Source organism: Bombus pascuorum, chromosome 1, assembly GCF_905332965.1.
Source record: "Bombus pascuorum chromosome 1, iyBomPasc1.1, whole genome shotgun sequence".
In the NCBI taxonomy this organism is placed as follows: domain Eukaryota; kingdom Metazoa; phylum Arthropoda; class Insecta; order Hymenoptera; family Apidae; genus Bombus; species Bombus pascuorum.
The window spans coordinates 27,453,975-27,474,505 of record NC_083488.1 but is presented as its reverse complement, the minus strand read 5'-3'; the positions used below and the strand labels follow the sequence as shown (position 1 = coordinate 27,474,505).

Genomic DNA, 20,531 nt, shown 5'->3' with positions numbered 1-20,531 from the left:
ATACATGTATGATTATTTTTATTTAACTCTCATATCCGATATATTTACAAAAAAAAAAAAGACACAATATCGAAAGAAACTCTTGTTTCACTTATTTCAACAGATCTGCAAGGTACGTTGTAATACGAGTTAAGAAGAACTACAGATAAGTAGAATGTGAACGTAATGCATAGAAAACTGGCGAGTTCATTGGACAGTAGATAATCCAGGCAATGGTCAAACCCTCTTGTAAGTAGACACGGCAAGAAATAGACAGACATTTACTACCACGACTCTCTGAAGTAGAAACAACGCCCTACGGTCAGACATTTACCGCAGTTCTCTTAAGTAGAAACAACGGGCAATGCTCAGGCATACGTCGCGATTCTCTTAAGTGGAAACGGCGAGCAATAATCAGGCAATTCATTACGCTTTACTACGGAGAAACAACTAGCAATGAGCAGACGCGTCACTACAATCGTATTGAATAACCTGCAATCTTTCTGTCTAAGTTTCCACAATTAACTTCCTCAATTCTTCCAAAGTCTAAATAAATATTTATACTGATAACTAAAAAGACGCTATTTTTACATTAATAATATTAACGCAACAGAGCAAATAATTTTCTGTATAATATTTTTACTTGTACACAATTCTCAATGTGTGCTGCTAACATCTAATATAACAAAACTGTACGATACACAGTTTTACCATGAACTATATACATCTAAGAAACAATACGATCAATCTCTAACTCTGCTTCCCTTCTTTCCTGCGAAATCCCCTTTATTCCACCTTCGAAAAGATAAACCGTAATTCCGGCACAACAAAGACCTTGACCGCGAGGGCTTCGGATTCAGGGATTTGTCGAGCTGGACCAAATGCAAAAACGCAATTTCGTCAGGCTACCGCATCACTACCGGAGGGAGCCAGTGTTTCGCGCAGATAACGAGCAGGCGTTAATTTCTCTAATCGGTTAGCCGGCTTTCGTCGTCCCTTTTTTCCACCATTTCGTCGATGCAATTTTCGTGTAACGGCGCCGGCTAAGCTACTCTTTCCCTGGATTCTTACCACTACGGACCTGTGCTACTCTTTGATCTCACGTTTCTTACGCCCCTTCACAACTACCGCGCGGAATAGTTAATCAGCGGAGGAGCCAGGAGAAACGTGGGTTGGAACTCGTGAAAGTTTTATTGCAAAGTGCTTGCCAGCTAGCTTTTAAGTGTTTTCAGTGCGTGTTATAGGTCAGTTTTAAGTATGTGGCTTTTCGCGTAAGCGTCTAGGTTGGATTCTAGCGAGGGATAGTTTATGCCGTAGATTCTCTCTTAGATATTTAAAAATAGATAAGGTAAAAATAGCTTCTGTTGGAAATTATTCCGTCGAGCAATTACTTTTATAGCTGATTTTTTGAATTTGTGAAATTGGTACACAAACATTCGTTATTATGATCGAGCAATCAAATACTCGACCATATTTTCAAGAAAAGTACTAAAAATATGTAATAAAAGGTGTAAATGCGAAATTTAGAGAGGTCAACGTCGAAACCATCAACTAATAAGTTGGAAGATAAATCGATTTATCCTTCCAGTAACTGAGCCACAAAATCTACAATAAACACGACTATCAGGAGACAGAAAGAGGCAAAAATACGGTCTTAACTGCGCACTCTACATTTCACCATGGTAAGAAAGAACCGCCGGAGCCGCTCCCATTTGAGGTTAATGCCTATCGTGGAATGGAAGGATTTTCTTTGAATCGACCTCATAAGCTCCCGAAGATCCTAAATTTATTGCCAGTAAAACCTGATACGTATCGTCTGTACGTCTCAAAGTCGCAACTATGGTGACGGGCATCTTATTAACGGATAAAGATAAAAGTCACTATAATCCCCTAGTCAGGGCCAAATATTTTACGGCGGGCATATAATATTTCGTTCCAATTCGTATCTACTTATTTTATAAATTACGTCCACAACTTTCGACTGCATTAACAATTATAATCGCTTACTTCATCAGAAATCTGTGAAATGCTGCAACATATCAGAAATGTTATTCCTAACCTACTTAACCTCTGCCAATTAAATTGATTAAATTTTTAAAAAGGTCAACAACAATGTACCTACAACCTTTGAAGCAACTAAGAATAATATTATCACTTCTTTAAATCATGATACAATCATGTCAGCACTTAATAATACTAAAACAGAAATTCTCGTCTCTCAATTTCCCTAGGTGTCAAAATCGAGCCGATATCTCCCCGTTTCTCGCACGATCGATTCTCGCGTGACCGTTCAAGCTCGCCCTTTACACTCCCCCCAATGAACAACGAGGCAGAGAGAAAGAGAGAGAGAGAGAGAAATAGAGAGAGAGAGAGAGAGAACATAGTGTTTCTCGAGGCTGATCATTATTGGCCGGAAACACGGGCCACGCTGTCGAAGCGCTTCCTCGCCATCGGTCGGCAATATTTTCACCTCTCCCCCAACCGGATGAAGGCAACCGCCGCTCGCTACTAAACGAACCATTGCGCTAGTAACGTTTACTGCGCGGCTCCGCGCGCTTCCTATCGAAGATCCGGACTTCCGTCGTTAAACGGTATTTAATTCGCCGGTGTATAGACCAAGGGAGAATATCTACGTTCGCTGCTAGATCTAGCAGCTTCCCTTTCTGCTCGGTGGAAATTAAAGCAGCTTTGTATAGCTACAGACTACAGTATTTTACAACTATATGATTTTCACTGAAAATTGTCACTGGGAACAAATTCCTTCATATTGGAAGCTTTGCTGAGAAAATAATGTCGTATACGTTGCTGTTAAATATTTTTACCTTTAAAAACCCAATATCAATGGCACGGACAAAGAATAAACCAAATGAGACACATTCTCGCTTGCACATGGGAAAAAGAACTAGATTTTCACCGATTAATGGTTTGATCAACTTTGACTAAAACATCCTGTTAAAAATAGAGAGGTTTTATCGAATGATCCACAGGCAGCAGAATTTTATTGAAATATTATGTTAAAAAAGAGAATTCTCGTTTGGCGATAGAAGACCAATGAATATATTTCACTGCAGGTAGGAAAATGAGATGGAATGGTACGGTTAGAAAAGCAGGAAGCACCGTGAAAAATTTTCGATCCCTACCTCGTTTTGCGTTAACAATACACATGCGAGTGATATAGACGAGCAGGTGAAATGCTACATGAATTTTAATTTCAGCTCTATAATCTAACAATTAATAATGATAATTTTAATAATAATACATACTTGGTAACAGGTCTGTGTAAACAAGTATGTGTCCATAATTTTGAGACACTCTGTATAAATCCTAACCTCTAAAAGTAGGGATGAAATATACTCATTAAATATTGAAACTAAAAGATTAACATATCATATAAAATCTTTTTTCTATTAAATTTCCCATTCTATCTGACATCCAGTAGTGCCAACAGTACACCACAGTCTCAAGGAATCATTTTCATTAAATCGAAATTCAACGGAGAGGAGAAACTCTCGTGTTTCCGTCCGCAGCCAGATTATATATTGCAAGTTAGGCAAATCGAAGTCCAGGTGAATTTCGACCGAGCATCTCGTCTCCCTAACCAAATCTGCAACTTGATAATGAGTTATTGTAGCGTAAACTGCGGATTAACGGGCAGAAGGATTTTCCGGGCGGAGTGGCGATAAATTCACGGAGGCCGGCGTAAATAAGAGCTAGCTACCGACCGATCGTCGAACCCACTCATACATAATAGATAAATTAACTGTATTTTGATTCCGCGCAGACGACCCTTTGATCGCGGCCATTTTCGCGCTACCGCGAACCGCACTGGCGAATTTCTCAGCATGCCTGTGCATCGATTCACCACAAACCAAATTCGAGTCCTCTGAACTTCCAAAAATTCACGATATGGTTAACGGTGAATTTCAATGGAATCGAACTGGTGGAAAGTGCTAAACTTTTGATGCTTTTTGGTTTGGTAATGTCAAGGTTAGGTAACTTGATCGATTCACAATAGTTACAAAATAAAATAAAATGGATAAAATATATCTCGGTTTTTATCGAATATTGGTAAGAATTTCGATTTTACTCGTCTACACAACATTGCTGCATTCACGACATCTAACCTCGAAATCGAAACCAATATCCTATACTGTAAATCATTATCAATTTTCGTTTTAAATCCCATTCCCTGGCATTAAAACCCATTAACTTAATTTTCAAGGCAAACAGAAAATAAAATAAGAACGACGAGACATGGATGCTTTTTAAAATTCACGAGACTTCCCGTAAGCTTATTAGTTGATCGAATATTCCAGGTTATATTTTGTTTACTTACTGGCGAAGTAAGCCAGCATCGCTGTCAGCGCAACAGCGAGGAGGATCAGTGCGATCGAGAAACACTTCCAGGAGCATCTGTGCTGGCACCGTTTGTCGATGTGAAAACGTGACGGCGAATACGGTGAATAATGCGGCACCGCTGCAGCGCGAAGTGGAAATCCTGGCATTACCATAGCTTGACCTTGGGCGCCCACCGTGCCGGTACCACCATTTCCAGCGGCTGCACCCAAACCACCACCCAGAGAACCGACTGTCACCTGCTGCTGCGGCGGCGGAAGCCTGTAATAGAGACAGCGAAGAATCAGTATTATTGCTTCGCAAATTGGCATTGTATTTCTAAGGTTATTCGTATAGGTTATAATTTTTAGTTTATAGATGATGCAAAAATCAATAGAAAATTAGCATAGAGGATAAATGTTAGAAAATTTCGATAGTACGTTGGTAATTACTAGACTGTGAATGTATGAGAAATTTAAATCATCTAAAGTATGATACTCGTATGGTAATATTTAATAGATGAATCAAAGTTTTGCTTGAGTTCCATTTCTTTAATTGTATTAGCAAAGATATGAATCTGTATAAACATTGGCAGTCTAGTAATTAAATACTAGATTCAGTGTACATTATATAACCAACGTTCACATAAACGGTTTACTAATAATCTTTTAATAGTCTTAATAACACATGGGAGAATATATACCGTGTCAACCCTTTCCACAATACTCTTCTCCATAATCACAATCTGAATAATTCTCACCTCCTACCAACCGAACCTATTATCATAGCTACTGTTAGATCACTGTGAACACCGATATCTAACACTCATAACGTCAATTTCCAAGTTACGCAATCCATTTAGATGGTCATTCAGATTGACAAACAACTTCCATTAATTCAACATCAAACACGCGACAGAGAAACGAACGAAGAACATATTGTATCCATCGAATTCATCACGAAGAAAGAAGATGGAAGGTCCAGTAAAAGAAAAAGGGCGCGCGACCAAGCGCGCTTTAGTGGTCACGTGACAAGACAGCGCGTAAAAATCGCTCCTATTAACCTAGACGCGGTTGTATGGCACGTCGAGCACGCTTTTGGCGAAGCCACCTCTTCGGGGTGACATGTTAAAGCCGAGTCACGTCGAACCTACATCAAGGATTTTATTTTCATCACAGACGATATTTATCTTCATCCCCGTATCGAGAGCTAGCTCTCCATCGCTGGGTGAAAAGGGCAACGTCGAAACAGGGATTTAATACGGTTTCATGAACAAGTACAGGGCGATCCAAAGACTGTTTTCCGAATAAATATACATATATTCTATGATTTGAAACGATAGGTAAACTATAACGAAAGAAGGCAGGTTAATAATATATATATACAATAAATCATTTTAATTTTGAGCTACATGTCAATTTTATAGGTTAGCTATAGCTTAATTTGGAAGGACTTCTAGAAGTCTTTTATTTATTGAACTATATTGATGTGCATCTTTTTTCTCAATTTGATCATTCCGAAATACACTTTATTTAACCCTCAAAACTTGCACCATGGACGACTTACCCAATATTTAACTTTTTTAGCGCGGAAAATTCCATAGAATAATGCCACTGCCGTAGTCAGATGAAATCAGTCTAAGCGGCTACACGAACTTAACAATACCACCCCGAAGCGCTAATATTGAATTTTCTGCTTAAGATTCAACCGAGCTTCCGACGATGGGCAGGTGTTGTAGCAACGGGAGGGAATTACACGGCTTGAAAACGGCGCGAATTGGGACATAGCCTGCTGGCCGCATCTTCGACTATGGAAAATGGCGAAGGAACATTTGGACTTAGGACAAATGATTAATTTTCATGGAAGAAGAGATGAGATGAATCATATCGAAAATTTTGGAAACTTGAGTTTAATTCCTATTCTTTCAACATCATCAGGGGAATTAGGAGAAGATTAAAGAAACTGCTATTTTCTTTAATTCCAGACTTGAGGTTATTTTTCTATTCTTTCTTCCCTTTTCTTTGTTTGAATTTAAGTGCTGTACAATACAAAGAGCCTACATACTGAAATAAAAGATCTAAAGATGTTTCTAAAACATTTGCTCGTTATAAAACAAGCTCAAGGAACTTCTCACAAGCGCTGCAAAAGAATACTGGCAAAAAATTTATGAAACGAAATGTCAAAGGAATTTTCTGCGACAAAATCACCGGGTCACTCTCGGCCACTACATCATCACTTTTTTTATATCGACCTCGCCGGCACCGTGTTCTCGTGTTTGCCTGGCGAGGGATCATTAAGATGTCTCACCTTGCTCGCGTAACGTATCAGTTATTTAACAACGCTCGACAAACGCCATAAATAATCGCGCGCTCAGCTCTTGCCGCTTCGCGATCCTATAAACGTCTGCTCATATTTCCTCTGGCCAGGAAGCAATCAGGCACGACGCAAAGAGAGGACCAAAATAGAAAAAAGAAGAACACAAGCAACGTAAATGTAAGAGAGTGAAACGTAGAAAGGAGAAAAGAGAGAGAGAGAGAGAGAGAAAAGAAAAAAAGGAAAATATCGCTGGCAGAGGTCCCGATGTCGGTGCTTTACCGACCGGGCGACAGAAGAAACGAGGGAAGGAATAGTTGCGAGCAATAAATATTGCTTTTTCTTTTGGGGATCATTAAGTTGAGAACAGACGGCGGCAGAAAATTAATTTACTAAAAGTATCGGCGGACTCGTCGCGGCCGGCAAAAACCGGCCGGCGAAAGAACTTTAATGGCGAAATAATGGGGGTCTTAAAACTTGGACGATGGCCAGTGACATCTTATTCGATCTCTGAATCGTCGTCTCGCCCAGTAATTCACTCTACGCATCTCTAGGATCGTTGTTTATACTCGTCACCGAGAGTTGTCCGCAAAAAGCACGTTGCTTAAAGAACTCGAATATGACATTCTATTCCCGAGATGTCTGATTCTTTTTCGATAAACGAATATTTTTATCGTACAGGTTAAAGATCTCCCTATTATTCGAATCGGAATTATAATTATTTCATTTCGTGGTAATGATACTTTACAGGTGAGTTTAGCCGTGTTACACGGCATCGTATCTCTGGATTTAATTAAATCTATTATAATACTAATGGAAGATTCCTGTACGCAGTGTGCACATCCCCGTATAATAATGACAAGGAGAAGTTTGACGAAACAAGTGAATTTTGCTGTATAACTAAGTTTCAGTGTGGTTATAGTCTCAATAACGTAGATCATAAATCTTTCTCTTGCCTATACAGTACCTACTGTACATACTGTGTACATAGGAAAGTATATAATTATTGGAATCTTTGTAATATCCATATAACGAGACAATGGGTTAACAGGTTTTATAATATTTCACAAGATCCAACGCTCTCTCTCTCTCTCTTTTTCTCTCTACCGTTTTAGACGAAAGCGTCGCTAGAATCGACTAAAGCAAAGGACCACGTTCGCAGCTTGAACATTTAATTGTCATCGGAAACGCAATTCCGTAACGCGCAGCACTAATCAACTCCCGTGGCGCGGATAAAGCTTTAATGAGATTGCGAACGCAGCGAGAGGAGAGTGAAGAGTGAGTAGCAGACGAGCGCGGCGAATTTTCTTCGACGGTGACAAATAAATACAGCTTAGGTTAAGAAGCTTCAGACAGCTGTACAGTCGTTTCACTACGGACAACCGGATTCCTGATTGCACGTAACGGACAAATGAAGCGAGGGGAGAGTAGCTGAAAACAAGATGAACGACTGCACCGAGGAGAAGAAGGGAATGGGAGACAGAGAGGGAAAAGCATGGCGGAAGAACGGAGTAAGCAGCAATTCGGCGTGTTAACGCTGTGGCCCCCTCTTCAAGCTGAGTTAATCCATTTGCGCGAGTAAATCAGTTAACTGAAATTGGGTTATATTTCCTAATCGATACGATGGATTAGCTTAGTCGTTGGTACGTTCGGTGGATCCTCGATCACAGTCTGTGCATCGTTTTTCAATTCTATCTTCGATACTTCTATGGATACGATATGTGTTTTTGAAAGGATACGAAAAACATCGTAAAATAATTTAGCAATTAAATTCACGCACGAGAGGGCGCAATTTCGTGTAGGGAGAGTCCCGAGTAAACGAAGCTGAGCTTAAACAAAATTCCCTAGCCATTGAAATCCCTCGTGGCATCGCTAAAGTTTCTGCTTCTGCTGCAATCCTCCCCACACCGCCCTCCTTCTTCTATCCCCGTCATTTCTTCAATATTCTAATTCCAGGCACGTTCGATGTTTCAGGTACATCGTTCCAAGCTGCCGCGTGGTACATCCCCGTTTCCTCTCTACCATCGCATGTTCCAACGTGCGCTACCAACCGTTGAACATTCAACGGTGGCGTGCTAGCGCGCGCGGCTACGACACCTACACCGATTAAGCGAATTGACCGGCTGTCTGATATATTGGAAGTTAAAAGGGTAATTGCGGGTGGCGTTGCTGTCACATATTGAGTCGAGTGTTGTCTGAGTGGAAGATTGGAGCAGGCCCGAGGATAGGGCCGAGCGTGTGATCCAATTATGATGTAACGAACGCGTCGTTACTCGGAACACGCTCGATAACGAGACACCGAGTATAGGCTTTGAACCGTGGTCAGACATCAAACGTTCTTTTCTCTCGAGACCTGACCACTTCGTTAAGACTTGTCCGTTCCTGCTGCCTTGACGATCGCGCGCGCCACGTTTTAAGAGTAAGAAGAGTGGGGCAAGAGGATCACGGAATATCAGGAGGATAAGGAAACGTTTATGGGAAAGGTAGAATGTTTAAAATCTTGAACTTTTAGAAATAAAGAGAATAAGTTAACCTTGGTCCAGTGGATGTTGGATTATTGCTGTTACGAACAACGAATATTTTATTTTACACGGTTAAAGCGGAGAACCGATTGAAGAGTATTTTTGTTTCTATGCGATGATCAAATTCGCTTGAAAAATAAAATTGTGTCGTTTGATGTAATAATATTTGAAAGTGGCTAGGAGAGTAAGAAACATGATTTATTTATTTATTTGCTTATCAATGCAACTCGATAGATTAAATAGACTTATAATTCTCGTAACAATCGTTATTTTGATCCCTTCTCGCTAAGCTAGTAAAGAAACTGCATGCAAAGAAACGACAAGTCGGCTTTATTCACTGCGAACACGATCCGTGGAAACGCGACCGATCGTAAGGTTGGCGCGCATGTACAGACAGAAAGGGAAGACACGTCCAAAGAATTCTAATAAAAATCTGACACCTCAGGCGCGTTCTCGAAAGAAAGGTAAAGCGACACGAAGATCCGTAACCCGACGCAGGGGTCGTCGTCGCTTGAAATTGAATCGTACTTCCAGATGAAGAAGGAAAAAATAAGAAAGGGAAGAATTATGGTTACTGCTGCAACAAGAATAACGAGATCCGCTCGTATGACAGAAGAAAAGCGAGATATTGCCCTGCTTGAGATGAACAGCGTCTCTTACCTTATAATTTGTAATTAAATAGTTAAATGAAACTTAAACAGATCAACTTTTCTTAGAAATCTGATAACTTGTATAAATAATTGTATAATGTTTGAGAATCAGCAATCAAAAAAAGCAGATTATGTTGATTCTATGAATTAATTGTACATAATTGAGAAGGAACACGAGATACTCTTGTCAGAGATAATTGAACAACAGCACTGGAATGGTAATGGATACTCGTTATGGAGCTCGTTATACGAATTCAATCAAGAAATCTGGAAGTTTCATGCCATAGCATTCGAATAATTCACCTTTTCAGTTTAATATCCATCGTTTCTCTATTTAAGTGGCTGACTTAGCAGCACAAACTTTTACCAGCTATTCATTAGTGAGAGAGTTACTAAAAAACTTGCAGAATTAAAAGATTTTAATTACTCATTCTTAAAACACGTAGGTATTTTCCTAAACTCATTACCAACTTCAAAGCGATTAAAAAGTTGCAAAAAACAGTTTTCTTAAAATTCTATTGAAACCCTGATCGTCATATGGGAAGTAGATAATTAATATTCGAGCACATTAAAGAACATGTAAATCGACATTTGATAGCTGTATCACTAACAGCGGCTCCCATCTAATTACATATTAATGTTGCTCTTGTTACATTAATTAGAAGCAACCTGTGGTACAGCAGCATGACCACATTGAAATTATAATCTTAATTGGTCGATTATCGCGCTGGTAGCGCCCCACGTGACATAATTCGTAAACACAATCTCGTCTAACCTCCAAATCAACGAGCCCAATCTCTTTACTTTCCCTCTGTAATAAAGGCGGTAAACTTAAGGTTAATAGATACGACGATGCTGAATATTCAAAGCGATTCCACGGACGAAAGATCGAGACGTTACCGTGACTTTAAAGGAATCTCCGGAACTCGTGCGTTCGATGACCTCGCATCGTTTACAGCCGTCATAGAGTCGGAAATCCCGCATGATGCAGTGCCCTTTGAATATTAATCTCACCGAGTAACAAGGAAACGCAACGACGGAAAGATCATTCGCTTGCATATCACGGGAACGACCATTGCCGCTTGGCAAATAATTGGCCAACGATGACTCTCGGAATGGTTCTAAAGGTAAGGCTAAACTATGGTTTGGTGTTTGGCAACTGTTGAGCACTTCATGACGCGGAAACGACGTTGAGAATATTTCTGGCTCGAGTTCTTAAAGTCGATGTTCTTTACAGCTGGTACGAGTTAGGTGAACTTCCTGGATTGCTTGTGTTATTTGGCTCGCTTATTTCAAATATTTGTCACTTTTTCTGATTTGTATTTCCTGGTGGAGTATAAAGGCAAAAGCTACTGATAAAGACAATTGACTATATTATACGATGTATGAATGTTACAATAAGAAAATGAGAATCTGTTAGGAGTTTTGAATTAGTATCTGTTTTTACGAAATCACATGTAAACTTCCTAATAAAACTGCCAAGTGAAAATTAAGTAACATAACCAATATGTAATAAATTTGAAGAGTCTTGAAAGTGGCACTTCAACGAAGTTTTAGCTTTTACAAGAAATCTACTACTACTCTGTTAGCGATGCATAAAGACGAAAATGTCCATTCCGAAAATCACGTGTCATCGTTCCATGGTTCGAGGAACTGGCATAAAGGTTGGTTCGTAGGAGAGCTGTTCACGGTCAGTGGCTCTTATTAAGCTAGCGGATGAATCTTTAAACGGGTTCCATAGTCTCTCAGTGTCTCTCCGACAGTTGAACACGAGAAGCAACGGCGGCTAATGTCAGTCGCGACGTTATAAAATGTGACACCAGGCAGCTGCTGCGCGCTCGGTAATACAATCCCGCGTAAATCCTGTCTCTTCTTCCACGCCCTGTACCAGCTTACGTGGTTTATTGCTATCCGGCGTCGCGTTAAAAGGATACCGACTGTGAGCGACGAAGTTACTTGGAAATCGAATCCCTCGCGTTTATACACGTAGCCATTAAATCGTCTTATGCTAACCAAAAATGTGAAGCGTTTTGCGATGCGCAAAACGTTAAACGAGCGTTCTATGCATTCACCGTACAATGGCGAACAATTTAATAATAACTATAAAAGGATAACTTTTATTTTAAGCTTCTAGTTAGGCAAGGCGAGTTAGATCATCTTTCGAACTGCCTATCTCTTCGCGAAATGCGTTAATCCAGTAATGATTTCTCGATCCACGAGCACAGCGCTACGTAAAGAGATAAAATCGCGTGGCACGTGAAAAGAATCCCTCCCCTTTCACAGGCCGTGTTCCAAACGAAAATCTGATCTTTGTATGTCAAGCCGGGTTTACTGCGTGGACGAGTAATCTCCCTTCATCATCTATTGATATTTCATATTGTATTTCCCTGTCCCTCGAGTGCACGCCTATTTTCTTTTCAACGATGAACAGAGCACGGATGTGAAAAAACTACGAAGTTGAGTTGATATTCTCTTTGGGGAATTTCTTCGTCTGCTTTTCTATTTCTAGTGAATTCCGGTTGATGCGGAAAAGGATGATAAGATCTTCTTTAACTAAAGATATTTTCTGTTCTTTAGTAATCGTATAACTGAATACTATTCATAGAATTCTTTTGCTTTGTTTTACAAATCACGATTTGAAATAGGCGCGAAAAGTAGAGCGTGTGCGCGCGCAACCCTCAAGCTGACCAACTCACGCGAGAACTTTTATCTCGTGGAGAAAAATGCTGCAACATCCGTCTGCCATTTGATAGCCTCCGTCTCTTATTCCGTTTCTTTATTGCGGCCGATCGGAATTGAATAATGCAATGGACGTTCTGCATTCAAAGGCGAACTCACCAAGAAGCGATACTATTGTGAATACGTCTGTGTCAGGTCGTCACTGCTTTTGCGTATAGACAGTGTGTGGTGTGTCTGCTCAGGAATTTACGCACGACGGACTTCGAGATTCGCTTTGCCGATAGTTTTAACGCAGATTTATACCGTCAGGCAACGTTCGCGAGAAAAATGTAAAATGTAATACATTAAAGGAGAAATTGGAATTTCTGCGTATCTGGTTATTTTTCGTTTTAGTGATCTTTTAGTGAAGGTTTTTATGTTAGAACTAAGAGATAATTTGTTGAAGAAACGATAGATTTCGCCACTGTAGTTTGCTAGATCTTTTTCACTATACCATGGATGGTATGTAAAATATTAAACTTATGGCGAATAGTATAAAATAGTCAAGAGCTATGATCTTTTTTATCGCCACATTTTTCTTTATTGTAATCAAATTGTGACTATTCAAACGTTCGTAAAAGAAGAAAAACCTTAATCTCGCCATGCAAACTCTGAAATCAGTGGAATCGTCTTGAACATCGAAAATCGCTTATCTTTCTCCTCTTCCTCCTCTTTTTTGAGCTGTCGAATAAAATTGGCATTTCAGGTACGGAACAGGCACGCTGACAATCACGAATTCCCGTTTCGAGGCGTCGAAACGAACGAGCCGGCACGGCGCGCTGCTTGCTCCTCGTTTTGTTGCTACGCTGCAATCTACCGACAAGCCTGCCAAATCGACTCGTCGATTCGTCCGCGAAATCTCATTCCTTCTGCCGGCTGCGTCGTGTGATCAGCAACAGCAGTTGGCTAGAGCCGAAGCGGGGATTAATAAAACGAGTTGCAACGCAACCGGTGACCATGATTCTCTATAAAATGTTTCAACCATGATATCGTCGTTGTTATAAACGCTACACATTTCCACGAAATTGTCATCTTTTCTCGTCTTCTACAAATCTCCTTTATTCGTCTCACCACCTAAATACTACATAACAAGTACCCTATTTTCTATATTTTATGTATTCTTACATACTATTCGCATTCTACGTATTCTACACTTTTAAATTCCAGGTAAACGCATAAAAATCCGAAGTCTACGCGTTACAAAAGGTCTGGTTGAGTTTTTTATCGTTAACTTTGTATTCACGCACGCTGTCACGCTACATAGCGCCTTTGTCGTTCAAATGTTGCAACGAACTCGCCTATCTTACATTCTTTGGTCCGTGTCCCGTTTACTACGGGTAATATCCGTTTCAATTCGTTACGGGGCCATTGTATGTGTCGACTCGAAAATTGTCAGCGTTTCAAAGTCATCGATAGAGGAGACGAGTAATGCGAGAAAAACGTTTGGAACGAGCGCGTTGGAGGACGCGCTAACGAGAGGGTTTAGTGGACCGTTTTTCGTCCAGACGTCTCTGTGAGCGATTTTCTTTAAGCTTTTGCTATGGTTAGATTCGACTATGCGTCGCATGTTTTACGACATATAGTTGTACGTACATGTGTGTATAGCCTTTCTGAAGTATCTATGAATGTTTCATCAGCAGAGAATTTTTATCGACTTTCCGGTGGTTGATTCGTGCAAGAGGGCTTCCGATTTATTATTCCGGTTTTTGCGGGGGCTGATCGTTAACCTCGAGCAGATGTTTCAAAGGCCAGGGTGGATATAGGCCACGAAATGTGAAGCCTGTGTTATTTGTGGCTCTCTAGAGATCTATTTCTAGAGTCTTAATGAATCAAGAAAAATGAGCCGGCTAGTTTTTTCTGTCGATCTAAGTGCGTGGCAATTATGACTATATTTAAACACCATTTATGATTTGTCGCTTCTGTCGCTACTTTTATATCAAGCGGAGAACAAAAGAAAAATTTTCAACGCATATTTCAGATCAGGTAAGCTTAACCTTAATAATATAAAATATTCAATGCATCTGCACGTATTAGACGAAATTCTTCGTACAAATGACATTTTCTGATAGAATTTGTGTAATGGATTGCACGTTTGTCGTGCAACATCCTCGCTGTGGGGAGTAGTATCAAACGCAAAACCGACGCGAATATACGAAATTACTCAGGCATGACGAGTTTCGCGTGGCGCAACCGTCGGGGTTCTTTCTTAGACGCAGCGCATGCATCCTTTAAAAAGCTACGCCACCATTGTCGAAGTGCATGTGCGCGGCCTTCCGTAGCGAAAGGGTTGCTCTTTCGCGGGGACTGACTTGAAAGCTTTGCGCTCCCGCCGAGATACACGTGAAACCTTTTGAATCATATCGAACGCGCGATGAAAGCCGTAGATCATTTCGGATGTTATTTGTTCGCTACAGCGAAGCGAACTAGGTATACCATGTTGTTGGTTTGCAATATGCAGAAACGGTGAAGAATTTGTTGAATTTCCGAGATTACAGTAATCTAACAATTCAACGTTTGAGAGTAACTGACAAATTCGTGTTACATTTGTAATTGAATATTTAGTGATCGTGAAGAACGGAATACGTATTCAGGAAGCGATCCTAACGTCAAGCATATCAGGCCCGGTTTCAAAATTTGATTTAAAATTGTACATTCGTTGTTATTTCTTTTGTTCATCTAACTTTATGTAAATTCTTATCTTAACAAAAATTGAGAAATTGATTAATCAGAGAAAATCAGAATTTACATAAAGTTAATCAACCGAAAGAAATAACAATGTGCAATCTTAAATTAAATTTCGACACCGATCATTTGACCGGCACTGGTAAGATTCGTGTTGACAAAGTAGTATAGGTCAATATTTGATCAGACATTCGATTATTTTCACAAACTACTGAAACATAAAATGGTAATTTTTTAATGTGCGATATATATATGTATACGATTCAACGCGGTCATTTAACACTTAAATTTGAATTACTTTGAACAACGAAGTACCTCTAATAAATGCGCATAAATGAATAGCTTATAAATAAATAAATTCACCGACATGTAGGTACCCTAAACCTTCAATCCTCGAAACTTCTCAACCCTACGGTAGCCCCATCTGGCAGCTTGGTTCCTAACAAGCTCCAAAATTATGCACATCAGCGCCTAAAACTTCAAAACACCGTTCCGCAGCATCGGATCACGGGGGCCGATACATAATGGTGGCGGTATTGTCGAAGCCGGTCACGTTCGTGGCTGCTGTTCGCGACACGCGCGCCGCTCCGAACAAACGAGCGCGTACAATGAGAGAGATAGACAGTACTCGCGCCGAAAAAAAAAAAGGACGAAGAAGCGTCATCCGATGGGAGAAGAGACGTTATTACGAGACACGGACGAACGGAGCAGCTTGAACGGGGAAAGGTCGGTCGCCTACGTGTCGAGATGAGAGGCGATGAGTTAAGAAAAAGATGGCAAAGAACAAAGACGCTTGAGGTTAGGTTCCGTGGCAGCCATCTTCCGTCTTTCTCGTTCGCATCGTCTCGTACATACCTTTTCTTCTTTCATTCTCCGTCTCTGCCATTCCACGACACAACGACGCGTGGCTTCGTCGAAGGATCGACAGAGGGATGTATCATCGCCGTCGTGGTGGCTGGTTGCAAACTTTGCCACTATTCGATCATCCACCCTCCTGCTGTTCCGTGGTGGATGAGCGCCGCCTGTCGCATTCTAACAATGCGAACAACGCGACGGAGAAGAAAGAGGAGGCCGCGAGAACGAGTCCAGAGAGAAAGAAGGCGGAGAGAGTAGGGTGATGCCAAAAAGGGGGAAGGGGAGAATATTACGCCACGTGTGCCGGTAATAAGACCGCGCGCGCGTGACGATAATGCAAAAATACCTGGCCACCGAGGACGTTTTTGTCCCCCTGTCTTCTCACGACTCGCGTTCCTTCGTTTTCTCGTTATCTCCAAGCCCTCCCCTCCCACCAACGTCACCGCCCCCACGCTTTCTTCCCTCCTTTTCTTCGACTACTGAATATCGCGTTGTCCTTTTCTTCGGCGACGCTCGATTCACCAGAGCCTGTCTCATTTTTGCTCGGTCGCGACGATTACCAGCTTTGGCGCGGACTTGCCGACAACAGAAAAAGGGGAGGGGGAAAGTTGAATTTAGTTCCGTGAGATGATTATACCCGTGAAGGGACGTCGCGATGTGTTCGGGGAATTTTGGAATGATTTGCCGAGGTCTGATTAAGTTCGGTACACCTGGGTTCTGTCCTGAGGAGCCTCGGATGTCGTTCAGCTGCATGGGGTTAGGCTTGAAAGGGTATACAGGAATTTATTAGTGTTCTGTGGCGTGGAACTGAGAAAAGAATGGTAATAAAGCGGGGTTACAGTGGTAGACCTTTGGGATGTGTATGGAGGGTGGGGTTAATAAAAGGGCTAGGGATAACCTGATAGGGAATTTATTAGGGGCTCTAATTTATATGCTGGATGGGGCATTAATTATATCGTTTGATATATTTGGAGCATTCGGACAATGCAGAAAAAAAATTGCGATGAAAATTGTAACATCTACATACTTATTTTTATGTAAATTAGTCTAAATCGTCTTTTCATCTTTTCATCGCTGGTTTAAAACTAGATGGTAGGATTCGCCTGAACGGTGAATTATAGAAAATTTTCTTTGAACTATTTCCTTTGATATTTAAGCACAACAAATTTTATTAAAATCCACGTCTACGAAATTATCAAAGTAATTTGCATATATATCTTCTCCATTATGAAATTTACTTTGAATTAAATTAACAATCTACGGATATTCTAAGAATTGTTTCTTTCATAATGCTATTGCTAGCAATATCAAATCACCTTCTACTTTATCTTAAAAATATTCCGACTGGTATATTCGCTATCATATCGCGTAGCTCGTATCGTCGCTAATCACGTTTTCGTTGGAAAGCAGCCATAAGGGGCTGGCCACGACATTATTCACGGTTTCCTCGAACACGAATCGTCGCTCGTGCTCCTTTCCCAAAACCTCCAAGTGTCCCATTAGCCTGGAAATCCGGGAAGTCAAGTACGGTCCACCGGAAACGGGGAAACAAAACGAGTTGGGCTTTGACGTTCCTGCTTCACCCTCTTTTCAACGTTCGCCGTTTTCGAACGATGATGGTGAAAAACGACGAACCAAAAATATTTTGAAGTCCGTTCGTATGACTAAAATTTTATATTCGTAAATCCTGACTAACAGAGAGACTCCGACTGGAAATTTTGAAATATTCCAAAATGTCTTCGTTTAATATTTCGATAATACGAAACTACGAAACATCTGTAAAACGTATTAAATTGAAATATCTTTGCCAAGAAGATGCATTGCGTTTCAATTGTTTAATACACGGGAAAGCTAACTTAAATTTAACTGTACACCGCTTTTATCAAAGTACCACGATATATTTCAAGGAAAAATAACCTCCCATAGAAATTCTTTTTCGATCCGCTATAACAGCACGCTTCGGTGCTATCAACGTTGCGAAGTATCTAGGGAGCTGGCTGGAGTTCGAGCAACGTTCAAAGCGATTGCTCGCAACCAAATCGCTCGAAAACTCGCTGCGGGAAAGACAATCGAGAAGAAGAAAGTCCCCTTCCTTCTGCCGCTTCTCTATCCACAGGAAACTCGATGTACTAAGGAAGGTCGGTCAGTGACGTAACGAAGAAAAATCGTGGAGGCTTCGAAATGGTTCGTGGAAAAGATGGAACCAAGGAGAAAAGGCGGAGGAAAGGCGGAGAGAAGAGAGAGAAAGCGAGACGGTAGCCGCGACATCGAAGCGCGAGCCATCATTATTTTGAGTGCGACGCGGAGGACGAGCGGCGCCGAGCCGACGAGCCGAGAAACACTCGAAAGGCCGGTGTTTTCTCTAATGACGATGATAATGCTGTGTTTGCACGGCTCACTCGTCCGCTCGGCTCGTCCCATTTCCCAGGAATAACAAATGCGGCCGGATCGTTACGCGGCACGCGACATTAACGCGCGCGATCCGTCCGCAGCTGTCTTCAATGACCCGAGAACTCGCAGAGGAACTGGGGACCCGCCGGCAAACATGGCCAACGTGTCGAGTAATTGTTAGTCCGCCGTTTCTCGTCCTCTATTCCGTTGCTTTTTTTAGCTTACGTTTCTTACCCTATTTTCCATTCTTTTTTATGTCTTTCTCTTTTGTGTTACCGGTGCAATTGTGGATCGTACGATGGAAGATTCTATGTTTAAAGTACACGCGCAGCTTGAATAATAATCGTGTACATATATTCAATTATTGGCTACTTTGAATTTTGTCTCCTATTTAGTTTCATTTTTAATAGATAGATATATTATTATTTTTCAGTTTCTCTTACGGTACGATTTAAAATATCGATAAAAAAACAAAATGTATTTACTTAGTATCGCATACGTATAAACAGAGCCTGTACGAGAGGCGGAAAAAAATACTGTGAATTAGGGCGGAAAACGAGCGTGGTCCGGTTCACGTGGAAGCATTCGTATCGACGCAATTACGACCAACGAGTTGTTACGAGATAAATAATATTTGCTCTTCATACGAGTGGACCCCGAGCACCGTACTCTTCAAGTAGCCACTTAGTCATGCTGCCAGTCCATTGTCTGACACAAAGTATCTCTTGTCGATCAACCGCCTACTCGCCGTATAATTTATCTTAATTTATCTTTATCAACTTTGGGCAACGATTAAGGACTTTGAATCTTATCACGCATCTGGTTCACATTATCGTTTCGCATCTTTAAATGAATCGCTAAAAGCAAACATCTGTCCGAACCTGTCATTTCATAATTCAAAAACGCGCCAACACTATTGAGATATGTGTAATTTTCTGTGCCACACTAGATTAGCTGCGTAGTAGTAACACACATATATGAGTATGAACGTGTGGAAGTATGCGCGTGCACAGCGTCTCGTAAAACGGAAGAATGCAACTGTTCCGTTGGTAGCGTGGTAATGAAGATGCTGAGACGCGTGCAAATATGTATCGACAAATATCTCGTACATCACATATTAAATAAATCTGAAACTATTTTGATATCAATTCTAAATGTAATCTAAGTGTTGCTATACATTTATTTCGGCGATTCAGATCACACAATTCTCAACAAACACAAAGCAAAATTATCGTTCTGTTAGCGTACAATTTTGAGATAGCGCGTCGTTCGTCGAGCTTCTGCGCGTCATCGGTCGTGAAAACATCGACTTTGTTGCGAGTGATTTCTGCTACGAGTAATCACCATACGTAATGATTAACGTCGTCCTGTGTCACGCTCTTTCGAAACGAGTTCGAATTTATTAGGCTCGCGAGAAATCGTTGTGAACAACATAATTAATGAACGTCACGTAGCCGGCCGACCAACGAAATTAATTGATTCAATGCGACGACCGGGTTGCTCGCTTTTTATCTCGGCTCGCAGCTATCATTAGCTTCTTTTCGACTAATTATTCAGCGGAGCCCCTGTTAATGATTGCAGTATAAACGGTGGGAAGCGAGCGTTAACGACGCTCGTGACGATATTCGCGGTTTGATTATGCTCGAGTATCTTCCATAGAGGGAACATTATTGACTCGGTTGAGTGCGCTCTCTCGGTGCAAGGTAGACGCAATGTTCGATTCGTGATTTCACTGTTTGAAGGAAATAATTGAATCAAATGTAGGAAAATTATTGATAAACTAATCTAACCACTTCTTTGATACAATATCACCAAGAAATGCAAATAGTCGTCTCTGTAAATATTTACTTGGTAATTCAATTGCTTCTTGAGTTAGTGTAAAAAGTTCTTGAGTTGGCAGCACTGTGCAAAAAGGAAGATTGATCGCGAAACTGCTGTGAGCCATGTGTGTTTTAAAATCCTCCATCGAGATATAGGATATGTATATTTTTATCTTTTAATACACTTACGACGGTAATTATAGAATATTTGTATAGATGCTATCCTAACAGAATATAAAAGGAAATATAAAATAAAAGAGAAAATA

At 40.8% G+C, this 20,531-nt stretch overlaps 1 protein-coding gene across 9 annotated transcripts in view; it reads right to left on the bottom strand.

The window, feature by feature from the left end:
- Nucleotides 1-20,531, bottom strand: part of LOC132908869 (teneurin-a) — a 709,702-nt gene that overhangs the window by 42,742 nt on the left and 646,429 nt on the right. For all 9 annotated transcript variants that reach the window (XM_060963257.1, XM_060963282.1, XM_060963275.1 and 6 more), the window contains one exon: nt 4,316-4,596. In XM_060963257.1, coding sequence (XP_060819240.1) covers nt 4,316-4,596 — 281 coding nt within the window. The remainder of the gene's footprint in view (nt 1-4,315; nt 4,597-20,531) is intronic.